General features: G+C 42.8%; 3 protein-coding genes across 9 annotated transcripts in view; all 3 read right to left on the bottom strand.

Moving 5' to 3' along the window:
- Nucleotides 1-2359, bottom strand: part of LOC137491318 (protein NLRC3-like) — a 28213-nt gene extending 25854 nt beyond the window's left edge. For 3 of the 7 annotated variants that reach the window (XM_073947467.1, XM_073947463.1, XM_073947464.1), the window contains exons 1-2: nucleotides 1538-2346; nucleotides 966-1079 (exon numbers count right to left, since the gene is read on the bottom strand). In XM_073947467.1, the coding sequence (XP_073803568.1) occupies nucleotides 966-1079; nucleotides 1538-1587 (164 nt within the window). In that variant the 5' untranslated portion in view covers nucleotides 1588-2346. Of the gene's footprint in view, nucleotides 1-965; nucleotides 1080-1537 lie in introns of all 7 variants that reach the window. The other 4 variants (XM_073947462.1, XM_073947468.1, XM_073947466.1 and 1 more) reach the window with 3 other exon arrangements.
- The window catches only part of LOC137491238 (uncharacterized), a 1025816-nt gene that overhangs the window by 921269 nt on the left and 82865 nt on the right, over nucleotides 1-21682 (bottom strand). The window lies entirely within an intron of this gene.
- The window catches only part of LOC101886704 (uncharacterized), an 847011-nt gene that overhangs the window by 742464 nt on the left and 82865 nt on the right, over nucleotides 1-21682 (bottom strand). The window lies entirely within an intron of this gene.

Raw genomic sequence — 21682 nt, 5'->3', positions numbered from 1 at the left:
CAAAAACACTTAAATTAATTCCCTTTATATTTGAACAGAAACTGTCTGAATGTGGAAAATATCAGCAAACACAGATCAAGGCTCATTTCTAGTAGAGAAAGTCCAGCAGCAATGCAGCACTATTAGAGCAGATTAGAGCTGAAACTAATCATCAAATCACTGAATGAAGTCCACAGTGTAGGTGTGGGAGGAGCTTAATCATGCAGGCGTGTCAATCATCATCACATGACTATATAAGCAGCAGTATAAACTGCACTGTGTCAGCTGACTGTTATTCCTGCCTCCAGCAGCTCCTCTTACCCTCCTCCTCATCACTCAGTCTTCAGAAGGTCACTCATTGGGGGTTTGTCTGCAGAGTTCCAGTCCAAACTTTAAGGACAGCAAGACAAGTTCATTTACCATCATCTATCATGACTGAATGAGCAGCAGAACTCGAGAAATATCAATTCTAGAAACCAAATGTGTTGATCAGCAGCATCTATGAGGCCAACACAACATGATGATGACTGCGCTTCAGTGAAAACAGACTCAGATCAGAGGAATGGCTGATCAATACAGCACAGAAACAGCAGGGGAAAGTGTGCAGGAAAAGCCCTTTATGGCAGGAGATCGGGAACACTTTAGTTTAGCTCACAATTCATACTATTAACTACCGGCTTATTATCTGTGTAATGTGAACATATGAACTGCTCATTAGTAGTCATACAGTATGATCTTATTGTGGATCCCTAACCCTACCCAAAACCTAAACCCACCTTCTACCTCACTAACTATTAATAAAGCGCTGATTGGTTTGTTAACACCATCAATTGTGGCCTGAAGTGTAAAGCGGAGATCTTCAAGCATCCTGCAGAGCTCAGATACAACATCTAACATCTGAAACCCAACAGATCCACAACACTAATTACCTGATTCATTTATTATAAAAATACTCATCAGTTGCAGATATTAAAGAGATGATCTACCTGACAGCAGGTCCTGTGTTTTCACTCTTAAGATTTACTGGGTGATCCATGGACGCATCACTCTTCATAGACACACAGCTGGGCTCTGCTTCTGCTCTCTTCCTATGAACTGAACTAAAACAGAAAAGATTAAAGTTCAGCGCTGCACACACTGGAGTCAACACACCAGATTTATTCAAGTGGTGCTCGCTGCAGAGCCATTTGAGGAGAGCTGAGCTCCAGCAAGGGGGAGCTTAAGCTTGAGCTCCACCTTTTTTGCACTTCTTCTACGAGTGATGTCACTGGGGGTAGGGTTAGGGGTGGGGTTGGTGTATGCATTAAAACAGCTTACAGGAGGAGGAGCAACAGCTCATGCTCCCCCTTGCTGGAGCTCAGCTCTCCTCAAATGGCTCTGCAGCGAGCACCCTCTCACTGTTTAAACAGCACTTTATGATACTTTTCATAATTATTGTATAAAAATCTTGCTGGCTGTGTGTTAAATATTCAGACAAACTAAAAACACAACTAACAGAGAGTAAATATAATATCCTGTAGAAAATAATCATATGAAATGTCAAGTGTAGGTCTAATACCTGCATCCTGCTAACAAATCCTGCTCTTCGGGGGTGTGTGTGTCCTCCATGGACCTGAAGAGTTTGATCTCCAGCAGAAACTCTAGAAGAAACTAATGAATAATCACAGATCTCCAGTCATTGATCAGGTTTCATAATTCAGCTGAATGCAGGAATAGATCAGCAGCTGAGACACTAAAATCCAGAAGCTCATCACGAGTAAACTAATGAAGAATCACAGCGTCATCCGTTTGATTATAATAACAGCATATACACATTCACATAAAGCTTACAGGTTTTGTCAAGACATCAAAGATTTAAAGCTGTTCTCTGTTAGTAGATGATGAATTCTGGTTGTTTAAAACTGCAACACAACAACTACTTTCACTTTCGTTTCTGAAGGGCGGTGTTGTGCCAAAAACTGTGACCGGGGGGCGCTGTTCCGCGAAATATTCACTCGGGAACGCCCTTGGCCGCTTATGCACGCGACTGTAAACGCGCAGACACTAAAATCAAGCGATCCGCGTCGAGCGGTGCTGTAAAGCGTGTTTTAAATGCGGGATTCAGCAGACATCATCATAGGAAATATATTGGAGAACTTTGATTTACTGAACAGCGACTCCAGATCACAGATTTAATCTCAACTGCGTCACATCAGGAGTTTAGTAATACACCCGCACAAACACTCTGAACAGAGCAGACAGGGACATGCGGGGGTTACATTCAATCACACGACATGCAGGAGGATACATGCGGGACTTTAAATGAAGCAGTGTAAACGGACGCGAGGCGGACTGTAAACACGACACACACCGCTTCTTCTTCTGCCCGTGTGTTGAGTCAGAGAGCAGAGGAAAGCTGCACACCGCCACCTGCTGTACTGGAGAGAGTAACATCAGTCCTCCTCCAACATTAGAGATATTATGAAGCATATAACTGACAAGCACACAGGATTATATGATAACATAACATATGTAACAATCATACAAAACTGAGAGATGCAGAACACACAGTAAACAAAAGAAAATCACACATATGAGGGCCCTGCTGAAAAATCCAGCTTCAACCAGCCTAGGCTGGTTGGCTGGTTTTAGCTGGTCGACCAGGCTGGTTTTAGAGGGGTTTTGACCACTTCCAGGCTGGTTTCCAGCCATTTCCAGCCTGGTCTTAGCTGGTCAGGCTGGGAGATGACCAGCTAAAACCAGCTTGAGCAGCCAAGACCAGCTATATCCAGCTTAAACCAGGCTGGTCAAGCTGGTTTTAGCTGGATTTGGCAGGTCATTTTCCAGCCTGACCAGCTAAGATCAGGCTGGAAATGGCTGGAAATGGCCAAAACCCCTCTAAAACCAGCCTGGTCAACCAGCTAAAACCAGCCAACCAGCCTAGGATGGTTTAAGCTGGATTTTTCAACAGGGGGATCTATCATATTTAAATGATTAGATTGTACAGATAATTGTCTTCATTATCAGATAGGTTTTTAAAGCTGTCTTGTTTTTTTAATTGAGGTCAACGAATTATAAAAGGTTTGTAAATCTCTACAGAACAAATTAAAGGAGGGAGTAAGAGACTTTGTTTTTTGTAAAAATGATCAACTTCAGAGCATTATCAAGCACATCATAGCCAGATTTACAACTCAGAAGAAGAATCATGCACTCCTCAAAATTAATTATGCTGTAAAATGAATCAGAAATCAACCCTGAAACCTGTTTCCAGAAATCATCAGAGAATGTACAAGTAGATGTAGAAGACTTTCAGGCTCAGTGTTACAGCAAGAGCATTGTGCTGAAATGTCTGATTAAATGTATTAGTTTTTTAGGGTTGCTTACACACTAAAATTAAAAGTAGTACACTATTAGCAAAACCTTACACACAAGTATCAAAACATCAGCCCATATTTGCACAACTATAAGCACATTGTCAGCCTCACACTTGTTGCAAAACTCTACACACAGTGATTTGCAAAACACTAAACACACTTAACATACATTACACTCTAAAATCTATCATGAAGTCACTTCCTTGCAATACCAAAGCACGGACTGTCAAATTACTGCACCGTCCAACCAATTGGTTCAACACAGTCGTCAGGTGTGCAAACACTTGTTAGATTAATTGTAGACACATCAATCAGGTGTTTAAGCACTATAAAATGCCAGTTTCAATGAAAACCATCTGGTCTCAATATCAACTCTGGCACACACCATAAAAAAAAAACATATTCAAATGAAGCAAATTTATAGAGTGCCTTTCGAGCACAATTTTGAAAGGGTGAAAAGACTGCGGCATGAGTATACAGAGGTATGTATTCACTTTAGCAGTGTGATCTTGCATACTGTCTTATATTCTTTTACTGTACTGTAATACTAGGTCTACACTGAACTACACAATTTTGCCTGACACTGTTCTTCAGGTAGTTTTACGAATGGATGGAGAGGAGATCCAGCATGAGTTCATTTACGTAGATGATGGTGTGTTCAACCTGACGAGAACACAAAGTAGAAGAAATCATTGGCCACAGGGCTATAGTCAATGTCCCAGTGCAACGTGGGGGAAATATACAGTAACACTCTGTGCAGCCATTACAAAGAATGGGGTCCTCCACTGCCATGCCCATATGGGCCCTTACAACACCGCACATATACTTACATTCTGGGACCAATTGCACAACATAACAGCAGCAAATCAAATCGATCATACGCAATACATTGTTGTCTGGGACAATGTGTCTTTCCATCGTTCTGCTCTGGTTCAGCACTGGTTTCAGCAACATCCACATTTCACTGTCCTATATCTTCCAGCATATCTCCATTCCTCAACCCTATAGAAGAGTTTTTCTCGGCATAGTGGTGGATGGTATATGATCTCCGTCTTCAGGCTGAGGTACCCCTCATACAAGCCATGGAGGAGGCCTGTGACCAAATGGAGGTAGCAGCAATACAAGATTTTACATTCAAGACACTTCTTTCCAAGGTGTCTTGCTAAGGACAACATTGCAATGTTGATAATTCTCATGCCAGATTCATCTAGGCAAAGAGACAGTGTCTAACTTACAGTTCAATACGTAAAGTGACATGTTACAGTACTTTGAATCCTCATGCCAACATGTTGGACATGTTGAGGAATAAATGAGTTTATTCAGTGTGCAGCATTGCTCTTGAGTAGTGTTTGGTAAATTTACTTTATATTTGTACTTTGTTGATGGTAGCCTACTCTAATCATAAGGAAGTAGAAGTGCTAAAAGTGTTTTAGGTTTATCACAGCAGTGTGTAACTCGTGCAAACAGTGTATAGTAAATGTGAAAATGTGTGTTTCTTATGGTAAAAAAGTGTGGTTTTTAAACATAAGTCTATAGTTTTTATAAGACTGTTTAATTATGCAAAGGATCTGTAATGTTTTGCTAATTGGGTGTGTGGTTGTGCTAATTGTGTGTACTGTTTTGATAACAAGGGCCCTGTTTTGAAAATCGTGCTTAAGCAATCCAAAAAAAAACTGTAACAAAGTATGGTCTATTTTTTTTTCCGTACACAACAATGAATCATTTTTAATAGCACTGGCAAAACTACCACATACTTTTAAGGCCATAGAGACACTTTTTGTCAATTTTTAAACAATACTTTTTAGCTTTTTTACAATATTTTATTTTACTCTTGATCCTAAACTGAAATAATTTTACAAAAAAGACAAGAACACTGTCAGTAATAAAATAAAAAAAACTAATTACTTGGTTTCTGACAACAATACATTTCTCAAGGCAGTGCTTTAATAATGTTTATTTTGATAAATGTAACAGATTGCTTTGACCTGTAATGCCTGTACAATTTTGTGATGCTTTAAGACAGATCAGAATACCTCTATTATGTATAAATCACATAAATACCTCATCCAGAAACATTTCTAGCATAATTCTTTTGCCGTAAAGAAATAAAAAGTTGGTCTTCCGGCGGAGGAGGGATGGAGTAGACACGTGTTTAGGCTCGCTCCTACACTTTTTTACTTCTCATTTACTTTAAACCCCACATTTTACTCTACATTTGCTTCCAAGTGGACAACATTTTTACAGCACACAACTAAACTTCGAATCATGGCAACAAAATCAGCCAAACCGAGCAAAAACGAACCGAAAACGGAGGCGAACGGAGACGAGGGCAAGGAAGTTAGCATGTCGGCTATCGCAAAACTCCTAGAGGACCACCGAACCGCTCTCTCAGCCGACTTTAAAAACACAGTTTCTGCACTCGAAGTAAAACTAGATAAAATCCAGTCTACCGTGACAGAGCATAATTCAAAAATCGCCAGTCTTGAAACCTACGCAAATTCACTTGAGGAACGCGCACAATTTCTCGAAGCGACTTGCACAATGCTAATGGAAAGTAATTCAAAATTACTCACCAAGGTCATAGATCTTGAATCCCGTAGCCGACGCAACAACATACGGATCGTTGGACTGCTGAAGAAGATTTCTATTCTCTCTGTATGAAGTATTTTCTAAGTGTAAAGCAGTTAATTTTCTCTTCTCAAAATGTATGTAGTGTTTGCAGCAAACATGCCAGCGTGTGTTAAAAATACAGTGATATGTCTGTGTAAGATGAGAGTGCCTGCACAGAAGCAACACTAGGAGAAGGCTGAGTGACTGATTGTGTAGAATAACTTAATATGTAAAGCACTGATTATATATGTTAAATACTTCTATGAAGCTATATGTGTCAGAAGTTAGAATGAGTAACATATTATCAAGTTATTATCCTATCATGACAATTTATGTAAACGCTTAGTTCCTTTGCATAAGTTGCATCTATACTTTGCTGACATAGACCTGTAACATCTCTGCTGACATGAGCTAGTGGGCTGAGAGCCAAGAATAGCAGGACCCTTTAGACTAAAAACCTATTCAAAAATGGTCAAGAGTTAAAAAGAGACTTAGGGGTGTGTCAAATAATCCTGTATAAAAATTGTAACAAACACAGATACTTCAGAAGGTGCAGGAGAGACTTCAGAAGGTGTCCAGGAGAGACTTCAGAATGCTCTGCGGTCTGCTCTGCTCTTTCTCGGCTTTATTATGGAGAATAAAGTCTATTTTCTGATATTTAAAACCTCTGGTCTGATAATTTCTAATTGATAAGTCAAGATCTGTCCAGAAAGAAAACCACTAAATGCTGAAATAGGTATAAAACTCTATCGAAAAGTGAAAAATAGGAGCACTAATAGAAACATCTAGATACTGTAATATGCAATCTGTCCTAGACATTTCTATCTAAAGTCAATTTCAATGGAGTTAAAAAATTATAAGTAACTAAGAAGATTTAATTGAAGTTAATGTGATAATTAAAATAAATGGTTAATCAAGACAGATAAAAGAGACTTAATGTTGATAATATGATTTAGGAGTAATCAATAGGAGAAGATTTTCCAGCTAAAGTTAATATTGTATGTAAAGATATGTTCTTTTGGATGATAAATATTTCAAGTGGTTTGGTTTCTATTGAGTTAATTTTAGGTAACTACCAGAGGAGGGTAGAAACTTGTTTGTACTTGTGTAGCTTGATGAATAGCAAATACTGTATACACCAGAATGCAGAAAAAGTTAATATTTAGGGAGAAGATCTTAGGATGGACATTGTCACAATATGTGGATGATTGAATTATCTGCAACTTCACAGAGCTCTAGTTCAATTAAAAGACTTGACTGGTGACCATTGCTCCAAACAGTGAGATATGATGACTGTTTTTGGTGTTGACTAGATAGAGAATTATTTCTTAAACAAGCACAGTTGAGAAACTATGATGAGTAGATGATTGGAGATGGTAGCAAAAGCAAATTATAAAGCTGGAACAGTTATTACATTTGTGACAAACGAAGTACTTCCTAGGATTTGAAACATCAGCAAAAATAAATTTAATAAAGGGTTTGCATTCATAAAGTAATTAAAATTAAAGTTAATAAGTGATCAATAAATAAAAACATCTAAAGGAGTATGAAAAATTATGAATAAAGCAAAAGAGAGAATAATTGTATTATGCTCAATTACCAGAAATGGCTGAAAGAGATGAAGATGATCCATCAAGGCCAACGCTCAATGAAATATGTGAAAATAATAAACTTAATGGGATTAATGTGCTAACAAAGTGCATTGGTGAGTGATGGCATGGAAACTGACAGAAACAGGCATCTAACACTGCATCGAATGAACTGCTATTGGGTCGACCCTTGAAAGAAACCTTGCAAGAAACAGCATGACCCTTGCAAGAAACCACATGAAACTTTGCATAAAACCTGGCATATAATCTCACCTATAACCTTGCACATAACCTCTTGGAATGATTTGCAAAGATGTCTAATGCAGTAGGGATTTTTATGAAGAAACAAATAATTGCCATGTGCAAAGCGATATCTGTGCAGGAAACCAGAAAGGAGCCATGTGAGAGAGCAGTGATACAAGGTCCAATTGGTCTAGGTGATTGAGTCTATCTGAGGATGGTCTGGAGAGCTCAGGAGGAAAGGACCATATCTGGATGAGGGCAAATCCAACAGCTGCCAAAGTGGATGCCATTGATGAGGTACCAATGCCTCAAAGGAGCGAAAGGAAACAACTCCAGCAAGGAAAAGCTGACCGGAAACAGAGGAGCCTGAATATTCCAAAGCTCTAAGCTACGAAGTTCAACTTGTGGAAGGAGAAGTTTATCAGAACAAAGTAAAGAGTGATTCTGATAATATGCCTGAGTACCACATACAGCAGTGCCACAAGTCAAGGGATGATGAATGCACAACTGCAGATTTCAGAACTCAGACTCTTAACCACACATCTCCATCAACATCTTTTCAAAGTTTAATGAAGATGCTGATAGCTCTGAAGAAGAGAAACAAGGATGAGCAAAGATCAAGATCAACATTTGATGCTTTTTACGTTTGCATATTGATTTTGTTTGCATATTGCTTTCATGGTACCTATATATAATATCACTTCAGTATATTCTACATGAGTGTGAAAACTAGCAGCTAGCACTGAACCAACTGAATACTTATGCTTAAAACTTTATTGTCTTTGATGTGTTAAGAGAAAAACAGAGGAGATGCGCATGCGCAACGGACGGTGATGGCTGCTTAGTGAAACGCGCTCTGCTTCAGATGTCCTTTTCTTTTATAAATATTCCTACTGAGCTTTAAACTGAGGTTTTAAGTATTCGCTTTTGTTAAGAGACGTCAGAGATGGCATCCAAACGAGAATTGCTACACTCGCCCTCCAAAAAACGACCTAAAGATGACGAACGCCTTCACGACGCCATTGCCGAGATGCTCGAACAACAACTGAGCGCTATAAAGCTAAGTATGTCTGCGATCGTTCGGGAGGAAATTTCAAAGATTTCTACACGTCTTAACTCCCTGGAAAATGATGTCAAAGCGGTCGGCGACAGACTGGATTATATGCAATCCACAGTGCGCGATATTAAAAAGGTTTCGATTGCCAGCACGTCGCGTGTGGAGGAGCTACAGGAGAAGCTTTGGCTTTACGAAGACAAGGCCATACAAAATAATCTAAGATTGGTGGGTTTACCTGAAGGCGCGGAAAGCAGCAATGCAATTCAGTTCCTGCAGACCCAGATTCCTAAGTGGCTGCCGGCCTTGCAAGGGAAGGTGATCGAGATTGAACGCGCACATCGCCTGTACGTGAACGAAGATTCCTCCAGAAAGAAAGCGCGCACTTTGATTTTCAAACTTCTCCGGTACAATGACAGGCAAGCGATTCTTAAGGAAGCCAGAAATTCTTCATCCCTAAATTACGAAGGAACCAAACTATGGTTCTTTCCCGATTACAGCAAGGGCACGTCTCAAAAAAGGAAAGTCATGTCAGAAAAAAGGAAACGTCTCCAGCAGTTGGGCATTGAGTCTTTCTTGTTATACCCAGCAGTGGTGAAAGTGTTAAACGGCCGTGAGCAAATTCTCTTCAAAACACCCACAGATCTGGAGAAGTTCGTCTCATCGCTAAATGCTGACACTCCGATGGGAGAAAACCTGACGGCGCGATCAACTGACTAAATTTTGCCTCATATAAAGGGTGCTTACTACATATTTCAAGTAGGAATTTAAGTTGTATTACTGATATGGACATTTGATTAGGCGAGACACGGCTCCCTGGGTATAGCCGCGCAGTTCGAGCGCATGGCCTCGAATTTGTTTATTTTCCAGGCAGGTAAGAGAGACTGTATTCTCTCTCTACAGGCTGCCATTTATATTTTGTTTATTCTGTTTTTATTTTATTTAATCATTTCGTTGTTGTTAACAGGGTTTGCTTTTTCTTATTATATATTCAATTTGATGGTTCTCTGGGGTGACATTCTTGATTACATGTGTGCTATTTATGGGTTTAAAATGATCACTTTATCTGTTAAGTGTTTAATCTATGCGTTCTGTTATGAATGATATCAACGTGATATCGTGGAATGTCAATGGCTTGAATTCACCGGTAAAGAGAACAAAATGCCTGGATTATTTACATCGCAAGAGAGCCGATATAGCTCTCATACAAGAATCCTACTTCAGGGCCTCAGATGTTACTCGTTGTCAAAATAGACATTTTAAAATTATAGCCGCTTCATCTTACACTAGCGCTTCAAGAGGAGTGCTAATACTTCAAAATAGAAGATTCCCATTTATATTAGAGAAATCAGGGAGTGATGATCATGGGGGGATCACATATGTTTTGGGATCGTGGAATAGTTTAAAAATAGCTTTTGTTTCAGTCTATGCCCCAAATAAATTTGACACAGTTTTTTTTCCTTCGCTTACCAAGCTCCTTCTTAGCTTTGGTGACTACAATCTGGTAGTGGGTATGGATGCTAATGCAGTTGTCAATCCCTCTATTGATAAGTCTCTCTCCGCACCGTCCGCTGTACACAGTGACCAGTCTTCCCGGGCATTGAATGAGCTTATTTTGGATAATGACTTGTGTGATATCTGGAGGCTGCAGAATGAAAAATGTAGAGACTATACCTTTTATTCTTCCCGACACAAGACATTTACAAGAATAGATTACATTCTTATATCAAAATATTTAATTCAGAGTGTAAATAACATAGGTATTCTCCCCATGCTCATTTCAGACCATTCGGCAGTAATTTGTAATTTATCACCCCCTACAGGATTTCAAAAGACAAAAAGGTGGCGCTTTAACACAACTCTGCTACTGAAAGATGATTTTATTAAACAGTTACGAGATAATCTGACCATGTTTCTTTCAGAAAACTCCAGTTCAGCAGTTAATCCGCAGATTTTATGGGAAACAACCAAGTGTTTTCTGAGAGGGAACTGTATATCATTTGCCTCCTATGAACATAGATCTAAAACTAAAGAATTAAATCATTTAGAAAAACAAATTAAAATAATAGAGAGAGACTTAAAGGAAACTTTTTCAGAACAGAAGAGCAGGATTTTAGGAAATTTAAAATCTGATTGCAAGGCAATTTTATTAAGAAAGGCAGAATTTTTGATTCATCGCACCAAACAAAATTATTATTTTAATGCAGAACGACCCACTAAATTATTAGCTTTAAGGCTGAAACATAATGAGGCAATGTCATCAATAACAGCCATTAAGGATAGTATGGGCACCCTGCATACTGCTCCGGACAAGGTGAATGCTACATTCAAGAACTTCTATGAGCATCTTTACAGTTCCGAGGTGGGGGTAGAGGATCAACAAACAATTGAATTTATATCAAAACTAAATCTCCCTTGCCTAAGTGACGAGCAACAGAAATTTTTAGACTCTCCAATTACATTAAGTGAAGTAAAAGAAGCTCTAGAGTCAATGAATAAAGGAAAGGCCCCGGGCCTAGATGGTCTACCCCCAGAGTTGTATTTGGTGATATGGGACTTGCTAGGACCCCTCCTTCTAAATTCCTTAAATTTTGCAATAGATACAGGTTGTTTTCACAGAGATCAGAATACTGCCCTTATCTCACTGATTTAAAAAAAAAAGGGAAGGACCCCTTTAGCTGCTCTAGTTACAGGCCGATTTCACTAATCTGTACAGACACTAAGGTTTACGCAAAAGTTCTAGCCCGCCGTTTAGATCAAATTGCCGGTTCTATAATTTCCCATGACCAGACAGGCTTTCTTAAGGGTCGCTCTGCTATGGATAATGTCAGACGACTTTTAAATATCATAGACAAGTCCAAACTTACTGAGGATCAAAGTGCTATTCTCTCACTAGATGCAGAGAAAGCCTTTGACCGGGTCGAATGGACATATCTCTGGTCAGTGTCTGGGCTTTGGTCCAAATTTTATACATATGGTACAAACTCTGTATCGTAATTCAGCTGCAAGGGTGTCAACAGGGTTGAGCTGCTCAAGTGCTTTTCTGCTGGGCAGAGGCACAAGACAGGGCTGCCCATTGTCACCATTGTTGTTTGCCCTTTCGTTAGAGCCTTTGGCCCAGGCAATTCGTCAGGATCATGTAATCGCCCCTATCATTATAGATAATTCTAAACATCACATCTTTCTGTTCGCTGATGATATTCTACTATATATGTCAGATACTTCTACCTCTATTATTCAATGTCTTAAAATATTTAATGATTTTAGAAAAGTGAGTGGGTATAAGATTAACTGGGAGAAATCTGTACTAATGCCACTGTCGGGGAGAAGTGATATCACGTCAGTGCCCGCTTCAATTCCAGTTAATAGCGCATTTACATATTTAGGAATTCAGATTCTTCCTTCACTTCAGGTGATGGTCAAACAAAACTATAGTTCCTTATTCAACAATATCAGACAGGACCTAGAGAGATGGGGCGCACTATTACTCTCTCTGCAAGGTAGGATTGCGATTATCAAAATGAATGTTCTACCTAGACTTCTATTTTTATTTACCATGATTCCTCTTTCTCCACATAAGACGTTTTTTAAAGAAATAAATTCCATTATAACTAAATTTATTTGGAACAACAAACTAATTAAACTTAAAACATTACAGAAAACACCTGCTAAAGGGGGGTTGGCAGTTCCTAACATTCAACTATATTTCTGGGCATGTCGACTGCGCAGTCTTAAGACTTGGTTGGAAGTAGATTCTGATATTGCTTGGCGTAACATTGAATCATCTGCTGTGCATCCACACCGACTACAAGATTTGTTATTTACGGGATTACCTAAGAAAGTAAAAAAAATTGATAATAGAATAGTGGTTGACTCCCTTCAAATATGGTATGATGTTTGCAAATTTACTGGATGCACCAACAAATTTACAAAAGAATCTCCGATTTGGAACAATTTTCATTTACAATCTGGGGGTAAGCCCTTTATATATAAGCTGTGGTCAGATCAAGGTATTTCTGTGTTGGGTGATATCTTCGACAACCAGGGCTTGAGGTCTTTCCAGGATTTGAAAGAAGGTTACAATCTCCCCGGACATTCCTACTTTCTGTATTTAAGGCTGAGAAGTGCAATGCGTGCTTATGGAGTTCCGTGGAACTGTAATTTGGACAATCATCCATTGCGGGACTGTGTGAATTTCTCTCAGTCACGTGGATCAATCTCATGCATTTACAACAAACTGCTTAATTATGACTCTATTGCACTCCCCATCATCACAATATGGGAAAAGGAACTGTCCTCTTACCAACTGAACTGGGACTGGATATGGGAAAGTATCCAGGTGATGTCTAAGAATCCTGCCCATCAACTCATACACTATAAACGGATCCACAAGGCTTATGCAACTCCATATGTGCTTCACCGCATGAAACGGTAACCTACCCCTTTTTGTACACTGTGTAATTCAAACTCTGTGGGGACATATATGCATATGTTTTTTGAATGTCCACTTATCAGTACATTTTGGGATAAGGTATTTCAAACTACTTCAGAATTGTGTGAGATGTTCATTCCCAAATACCCTAATATCTGTTTATTGAATGATGATTATGATCTAAACCTAAACAATTCCCAACGCAGGATATTTCATACTGCACTAACTGCAGCCAAGAAAGTTATATTTAAAATATGGCATGAACTCTCATTTCCAGCGGATAAAATGTGGCTTATTGAACTAAAAAATATTGCACTGTTAGAACGTTCCACTGCAAGAATTAACAGAGCTAAACCCCATACAATCAAAGTATGGTCCGATTTTATTGAGAAAATTTCTTTTATAATAACTAGTTAATTCTCACCCCAGAGTTTTTTCTTTTTTTTTTCTGTGTATTGTTATTCATTTATTATTGTAATGTCTTTATTTTATTATTATTTGTAATTTCTTTATGTATTTTTATTTAATGCAAACCCTGGCTTGTATATAGTTGTTGCTAGCTATGTATGCTGGCTTTGTTCTGCAATAAATAAATAATCAAAAAAAAAAAAAAGTTTTAGGTAAAGACGTCAAATTATTCCCACACATGCTGACCCACGATCAGACTTCATTTAACCGGTAAATAAATATAGTGAAATCAGCTTAACCGAGTCATCACACTTCACGTATTAACCAACCAACATCAGTGTTAGGGAAAACCTAAATGTTACAATCTAATGTCATTTAAAACAATTACTTAGTTATATTTTAATGCATTAGTGTAGCCAGAAAAATACCTAAAAAGATACCAAAATTCACATTTTATTACCATGAAAATTTGTTAAATTTTGGCACGGAAAACACCCAACTCAATATGCTATATAACTTTTTTTTCATCATTTTAAATGTAAAAACAAAGATTTATCTTAGGCTACTAGGCCTACCCGTCATTTTTTTTATTAATTATTTTATTTATTAAGCCTTTTTTAATAGCTTATTTTCAGGTTATTTTCATTTTAGGGCCATGAGCTACAAGTCAAAACAAACTCAATATGTTGTATTTTAGCTCTTAAAATAGATCTACAATATATTTTATGTTGTTTAATTTTGGATGAATAGCAAATAGCAGTATAGCCTAAATTACATATTTTTAAAAGATTATCATTCTGCCTACCTGCAGCACGAGAGGTTTCTCGGTTGATCCGCGATAAATCCACTTAAGCACTACACCTATTCCATTTATAACACTGCAAACTTGACTTAATAAACGCAAAAGGCATTTATTATGTGTTATACCTTGAATGCTGCTGCATAATGTGATGTTTCTCTACACAACTGTAAAAGTGCGCTTTTTAGCTAAATGAAAGCAAACATAACCTTATGAGAGTGTTCATCAAGTACAAATAACGTTCTGAAGATGTTTCAAGAACTTAATTCTAAAAACGTTTTCTGTCAACATTATGACAACGTTTATGAAGTACAAATAACGTTCTGAAGACGTTCCAAGAACTTTGTTTTAAGAACGTTTTTCATCAACATTATGACAAAGTTTATGAAGTACAAATAACGTTCTGAAGACGTTCCAAGAACTTTATTCAAAGAACGTTTTCCATCAACATTGACAACGTTTATGAATTACAAATAACGTTCTGAAGACGTTCCAAGAACTTTGTTTTAAGAACGTTTTTCATCAACATTATGACAAAGTTTATGAAGTACAAATAACGTTCTGAAGACGTTCCAAGAACTTTATTCAAAGAACGTTTTTCATCAACATTATGACAAAGTTTATGAAGTACAAATAACGTTCTGAAGACGTTCCAAGAACTTTATTCTAAGAACGTTTTCCATCAACATTATGACAACATTTATGAAGTACAAATAACGTTCTGAAGATGTTCCAAAAACTTTGTTATAAGAACGTTTTCCATCAACATTATGACAACATTTATGAAGTACAAAAACGTTCTGAAGACGTTTCGAGAACTGTTCTAAGAACGTTTTTTATCAACATTGTGGCAACATTCATCAAGAACAAATAACGTTCTGAAGACGTTTCAAGAACTTTGTTCTAAGTACGTTTTCCATCAACCTTATGAGAGTGTTCATCAAGTACAAATAACGTTCTGAAGATGTTTCAAGAACTTTGTTCTAAAAACGTTTTCTGTCAACATTATGACAACGTTTATGAAGTACAAATAACGTTCTGAAGACGTTCCAAGAACTTTATTCAAAGAACGTTTTTCATCAACATTATGACAACGTTTATGAATTACAAATAACGTTCTGAAGACGTTTCGAGAACTTTGTTCTAAGAACATTTTTTTAACAACGTTACAAGAACGTTAACAACGTTAAGAGACCCTTCTAAAAACGTTATATTGATAACGTTTTGTGCTAACATTTCCACAACGGCAGAAATGGTTTATTGTTATTAGCTATCATCATCATCAAACATTTTCCACAATGGTAGGTTAACAGTGTTTGGTAACTTACAACTATCTGATCCAAAAGGTTTCTTATTTAAGAAATATGACCTATTGACTTATTGTTAAATAAGTAAATAAATGAGTCAGTTACTGTGGTCACTTACTCCATAAAGTTAACCTCCACTCCACAGCTGCCCTGTCCTGACCTCTTTATGCATCTCAAAGGACCGAGCTGTCCCGGGAGAAGCTTGCTAATATACAGAATTGGACTCAAGGCCATCTGGGCGTTCAAAGCATTTGCAGACCTGGACAGATTTGTCCAGCCCAGCACCTCCTTGTGCTGCAAAAGGGATGAATTCTCCCTATGAGCTATCAACCAAGGCTGAACCTGGACGGGGGCATCCCACGAGTCACTTTTAACACACAAGGCAGGGATAATTTGTCCCAATCGGAACGTAGCCAAGGCAGAACCTGGACGCAGCAGGCATCCAGCTTTGAACTGAGAAGACAGGGCTCATTTGTCCCTACTGAATCTACTTTTACCACACAGATAATAAATAAAAGGAATAATGAAGACACTGAACACCATTTGACTGTTAAGTTGTACAATATTTATTCAGGACGATTCAGAGTCTTCTGTTGGTTTGAGTGGACGAGCGCCCTGGCTTTTTCCCCTGGCAGGACGCCATGGCAGGACGCCATGGCAGCGTCCTCCTGCTGGTTCCCTCCTGGAAAAGAGACACATAAAGGGCAGTTAGCCAATGCCACACGTTCTGCTGTCCACGCCAAAGAGAATCTGATTTTACCAGGGGAGAGACGGGAGCCTCTGTCCTCTTGTGCCCTTTCCGCGGGGGGCTTTCAGTGCCTGCTGCCTCCCCATCCTCCTCCTCCACCAGGGCCCTTTCAAACAGTCTGCGGCGCTCGCGTGCTTGGAGAAGTCCGAGGTGAAGTGCATAGAACTTATCTGAGGTTGAAGTGTCATGGCACATGAATTGCGCCACCTTGCGGCGATCCTCTGAAGAGTGTGCATTCTTTGCCTGCGTCGGAGAGAGACAGAAGCTTGATTAGGACCGAAGCCGCCGCTGGTAGTTACAGGGGCGTCACATGCATACTCACATGGGTCGCGATCGCAGTCCATACTTCAGTAAAGGTGGGTTTGCCTGGAAGGCCCATACTGATCCAAGCAGACTGAAAGTACTTGTTCAGGGTCCGACAAGGACTGGCTCTGGAAGTGAAAAAGAAATAGGTAGCCTGGCTCCCTCCAGGGAGACCAGCCTGCAGCGCCAAGAACCTGCGGAACCAGCTGTATTCCTCCCTGTTTAGGGACAACTGCGCCGCCCCGAAGGCTCTGTTTGTCTTGTGCGTGGTAATCTGCCATCAGAGAACAAGCAGTGAGTGAGAGCATGCTACTGGTGACCCCCACCTTACTAGCGCCATACTCACGTTAATGACATAAGCAGACTCGTCGGGGCTTCTGGAGGCCTCTTCAACCTCCTGGATTGTGAGATTCTGGAAGACTCCACAGCGATGCCCAGAGATGGAAGTTAGGTAACCAGTCAGAAAGCCATAAAAGCGCCACTGTTGCCTAGTGCTTGGGTTAGACTCGAGGCTATCTGATGAAGGACATTAGCCAAATTAGACCACCGACGGTTTTATTTCCTCTCTGGTTCACCAACAGCTCTTGGCTACTGACTTGTTCTCCGGGGCGCCAGCAGCCCAACCAAGAGCTGCTGGTGGCCCGGAGAGGAAATGTTCGTTTCTTCTCCAGGGGCACTAGCAGTTCTTGGTTCACCCAGTCACGTCTGTCTGCCCCTCTCCCCCGCGAATGGGACTCATTCGGGGGGAAGGGGGGCGGACAGACGTGGGTGGATGAACCAAGAACTGCTGGTGACCCAGAGAGGAAATTAAACCTAGGCCACCAGCAGCCGTTGGTTCACCCAGCCACGTCTGTCTGCCCCCCTTCCCCCCAAATAAGTCCCATTCGCGGGGGAGAGGGGCAGACAGACGTGGGTGAACCAAGGGCTGTTGGTGCCCCGGAAGAACGAACAGGGGGAATTGTTGGAAGGGCGGAAGGCTGGCTTACCTAGCAGGGCAGGAATTTTCCTCCCAGCGGTCCGGTGACAGCGCACTAGGCTGGCCTTGGGGATCAGTCTGTTTTCCTTCACCTGCTTGGTCCGTACCTCGTGCACGACGACACGCCGGCATATGCCGCGAATGAGGGCTCTGACCTCCCTTCGAATCAGAACCAGAGCCGTGCTGGAGAGGCGGCCAGCGGGGTTTCCGATAGGTAGTCCAGGAACTGGGCCACGTTCTTCAGATAGTGCTGCCTGGTGGGCTCGGCCATCCGCGTCTGACCTAGCAGGGCGGTCCACGCTCAGATTCAGGCTGGTTGGTTGAGGAAAAGGAAGGTCCCTGGCTCCGCAGTGCCCCTGGCCATGTAACCAAAGAAGGCTTTGATTCTCCCTAGCTTCGAAGTGACGTTGTTCCGCAGGCGGGCGGTGGGCTCGCTGCCCAGTTGGTAGCCTTCGAACTCCCCCAAGAGAAGGTCTGTGGAACGAGCACAACCAAGAGTCAACTTCCCCGAAGACACACACCCAGCACAGCGACAGTGACATGCCTGAAATATACTCAACTCAGCACAGGGACGTGGTCCGGGAATGGGTAGGCATGGGGTTCCAAAGCCTCCGGAGGCTCGGGGGGCGTAGGACCTCCGGGTGCCCCTCACCCGGGAGTCGATGATGCAGTAGGTGACCTGGTTCTCCTCGCCCTCTTCCTCCTCCTTCTCCCCTCCTTAACTTCCAGTAGAGGCGTGTGATTTGGAGCAGGGTGGACCGCATCTTGGTAACCTGCTTCCCCAGGTCCGTTAGCTGAGCCTGTATGCGCTCCGTGTCACGCCTGCAGCCGCGGTCGGCGCATGGGCGGCCGGCCTCTGGGCCCTCCGAGTCCCGCTCCTCCTCGGAGGACGAGGCTAGCCGGGACACGAAGGGGCTAGCCGGGACACGAAGGGGATTGCCGGCTGGGTGGACTGCAGTCACTGCAACTCCCGAGCTACTTTCCGACGTTTTGCCCTCCCCATAGCCTCTTTCCGGCCCGAGGTCGAGAGCTCCGCGTGCTGCCTCAAGTGCCTGTCTAGTCGCAGGACGCCAGCCCGGGACTGGGCACGGCGTCTTCCGCGTGTCCACGTGGCCGGCAGCCAGCGCGAGCAGCAGCCACTTCTCGTCCGAGTTGGTCACCTAGTGAACGGCCGTCAGGTGAGGAGCAAGCCGACTGTAGACGTTGAAGCATAGGGCACATTCAGCCATGGCCGTGCTAGAGCCAATGCAGAGGGGGAAAGGGGCCCACACGCCAGGTGCGGCGGTTGATAAGCGGGCGGAGGCGGTGTCCACTTCTGCGTCATGACGTTGGTGGACCCGTATTTCTTAAAGAGGAAGGATACCCCCCCGCACCAGGGGGTGTAAGCCGATGCCCTACGGGGATCCATTCGGTTCAAGCCTTCTTTTGTTACGACTCTCAAGTAGGGGGGAGAGGGGTGTCCACCTCACTCCCCCCCCCCCTTTTCAAAGGAACCAGAGGGGGGTGTCCCGTTCGACAATGCACTCCCGCCCCTTCATCGCTGCCCCGGCCAGCGGTTCGACACTTCTCTCTCTTGTTACGACTCGAGTAGGGGAAGGGGTGTCCCACCTCACTCCCTCCCCCCTTTATTGCTGCTCTGGCCTGCGGGAGCTTTTCCACAGCCTTTCTTTCACGTTCACTTTTTCCACCCCAAGAAGGGGATTGTTTGAGCCCCATCGAACATGCACCGTTTTGGGGCGGGAGCTTGACTCTAGTCTGGCACTGTGAAGAGACATGAGGGGTGTAGAATAAGTGGGAGGCCCCCGGGCTACCCGGGCCGGCCGCCGGTGAAATACCACTACTCTTATCGATTCCTCACTTACCCGGTTAGGCAGGGAGGTTGGGTAGCTCTTGGTCAGTGCTCTCCCCGCTTCTGGTGTCAAGCGCCCTGGGGAACAGCCTCCCGGGCGCGCGACCTGCCCCGGGGACAGCGTCAGGTGGGGAGTTTGACTGGGGCGGTACACCTGTCAAACGGTAACGCAGGTGTCCTAAGGCGAGCTCAGGGGGGACAGAAACCTCCCTTAGAGCAGAAGGGCAAAAGCTCGCTTGATCTTGATTTTCAGTATGAGTACGGACCGCGAAAGCGGGGCCTCACGATCCTTCCGGCTTTTGGGGTTTTAAGCGGGAGGTGTCAGAAAAGTTACCACAGGGATAACTGGCTTGTGGCAGCCAAGCGTTCATAGCGACGTCGCTTTTTGATCCTTCGATGTCGGCTCTTCCTATCATTGTGAAGCAGAATTCACCAATCGTTGGATTGTTCACCCACTAACAGGGAACGTGAGCTGGGTTTAGACCGTCGTGAGACAGGTTAGTTTTACCCTACTGATGTGAACCGTTGTTGCAATAGTAATCCCGCTCAGTACGAGAGGAACCGCGGGTTCAGACATTTGGTTCGTGCGCTTGGCTGAAGAGCCACTGGTGCGAAGCCACCATCTGTGGGATTATGACTGAACGCCTCTAAGTCAGAATCCCGCCTAAAAGCAGCGATACTGCAGCGCCATGATCTCCGATAGGCCCCGGGTAACCGGGAAGCCCCTCTCCGGGGGGGCCCCTGGCGCGGAGAGCCATTCGTGACAGGAACCGGGGGCGCGGCTAGAACGAGCGCCGCCCCCTCTTCCAGTGACGCACCGCATGTTTGTGGGGAACCCGGTGCTTAAATGACTCGTAGACGACCTGATTCTGGGTCGGGGTGTCGTGCGTGGCAGAGCAGCTCCGTCGCTGCGATCCATTGAAAGTCATCCCTCGATCCAAGCTTTTGTCAGCTGAAAGAGCGTTAGGGGCCTTTCGGTTTGACTATTCCTTTAAAGTTGCGGTCCACCAACGGCACAGCTCCTTTAAGAAGGGGTGTAATCATCCGGGCGCCCGAGGGTATAAAAGCCGAATGCCACGTCAGCATAAACACTCTTGACCATGGGTATGGGATGCGCGTTGTGTGGCGGCGATTACACAGATCTTTCCCAACATTTGAAGCGAACGCACGGTATACTTAACCCCCAAGAACGGCTCCTTTTGCTCAAATTGTCGTCCGGCCGATTCGACATAAATAAGACCGTTTGTCCATTACCGGACTGCCTCAAAAGGCCAGCCCGTATGGATCGTCACCTGAAAGGTCACGGCTTGGGCGAAGCGTACAGAAATTAAACGGTTTCTCCGTGATCTATGGTCCAGCAATCCATCAGTGGCGGTGGTTAGTCGGTTGTCGGATGAGGAGGAGGAGGCGGCGGCGCCGCCGGAGGAGAGGGTTGGTGATGGGTCTGGGGCAACAACGCGGGTCGACCTGCAGTCTTTGGCCGACGACGTCAATTCGTTGCGGGCGCATTTGCTTGATCTGACCCGCATGTTTAGTCAGCTAAGGGCTAATGAAAAGGCCGTGATCCAACCTCATACAAGCCGGGTCCGTGGTTCGTCTCCGGGCAAAGTAACGGGATTACGTGAGTACTGTAACGCTAAAATTGACCCGGATTATTGTACCTAGTTTGACCGCGTATGTGGTGTGCTTGGCAGGCCAGTTGGTCTGCGAATACAAGGGATACATCCTTGGCAGCGATGCGGCCACGAAAGTGGGTCACGTTCGGTCATTCTTGCAGTTCATGAGCGCTGGTTCGGAGCAGGTAGACGACCTGTTATTCTTGGAGAACCCATCTAAAATATGAGAATGGGTGGTAGATTTGGGCCGGTCACCGATAGTTGAATCCACCCGCTCGCAGTACTTAAAGCATGTGATTCAGTTCCTGCAGTATGTGTACGAGGCTCCACCAACCTCGTGCCGGCTGACGCCACGTGCCATGGTCATAGTTATGAGGGAATTAAGGTCATTATCCCGCGGGCTGCGTCGCAAAGTC

Source organism: Danio rerio, chromosome 4 (genome assembly GCF_049306965.1).
Source record: "Danio rerio strain Tuebingen ecotype United States chromosome 4, GRCz12tu, whole genome shotgun sequence".
NCBI lineage: Eukaryota > Metazoa > Chordata > Actinopteri > Cypriniformes > Danionidae > Danio > Danio rerio.
The sequence above is the reverse complement of the archived record's forward strand: the minus strand, read 5'-3'. Positions and strand labels throughout refer to the sequence as shown.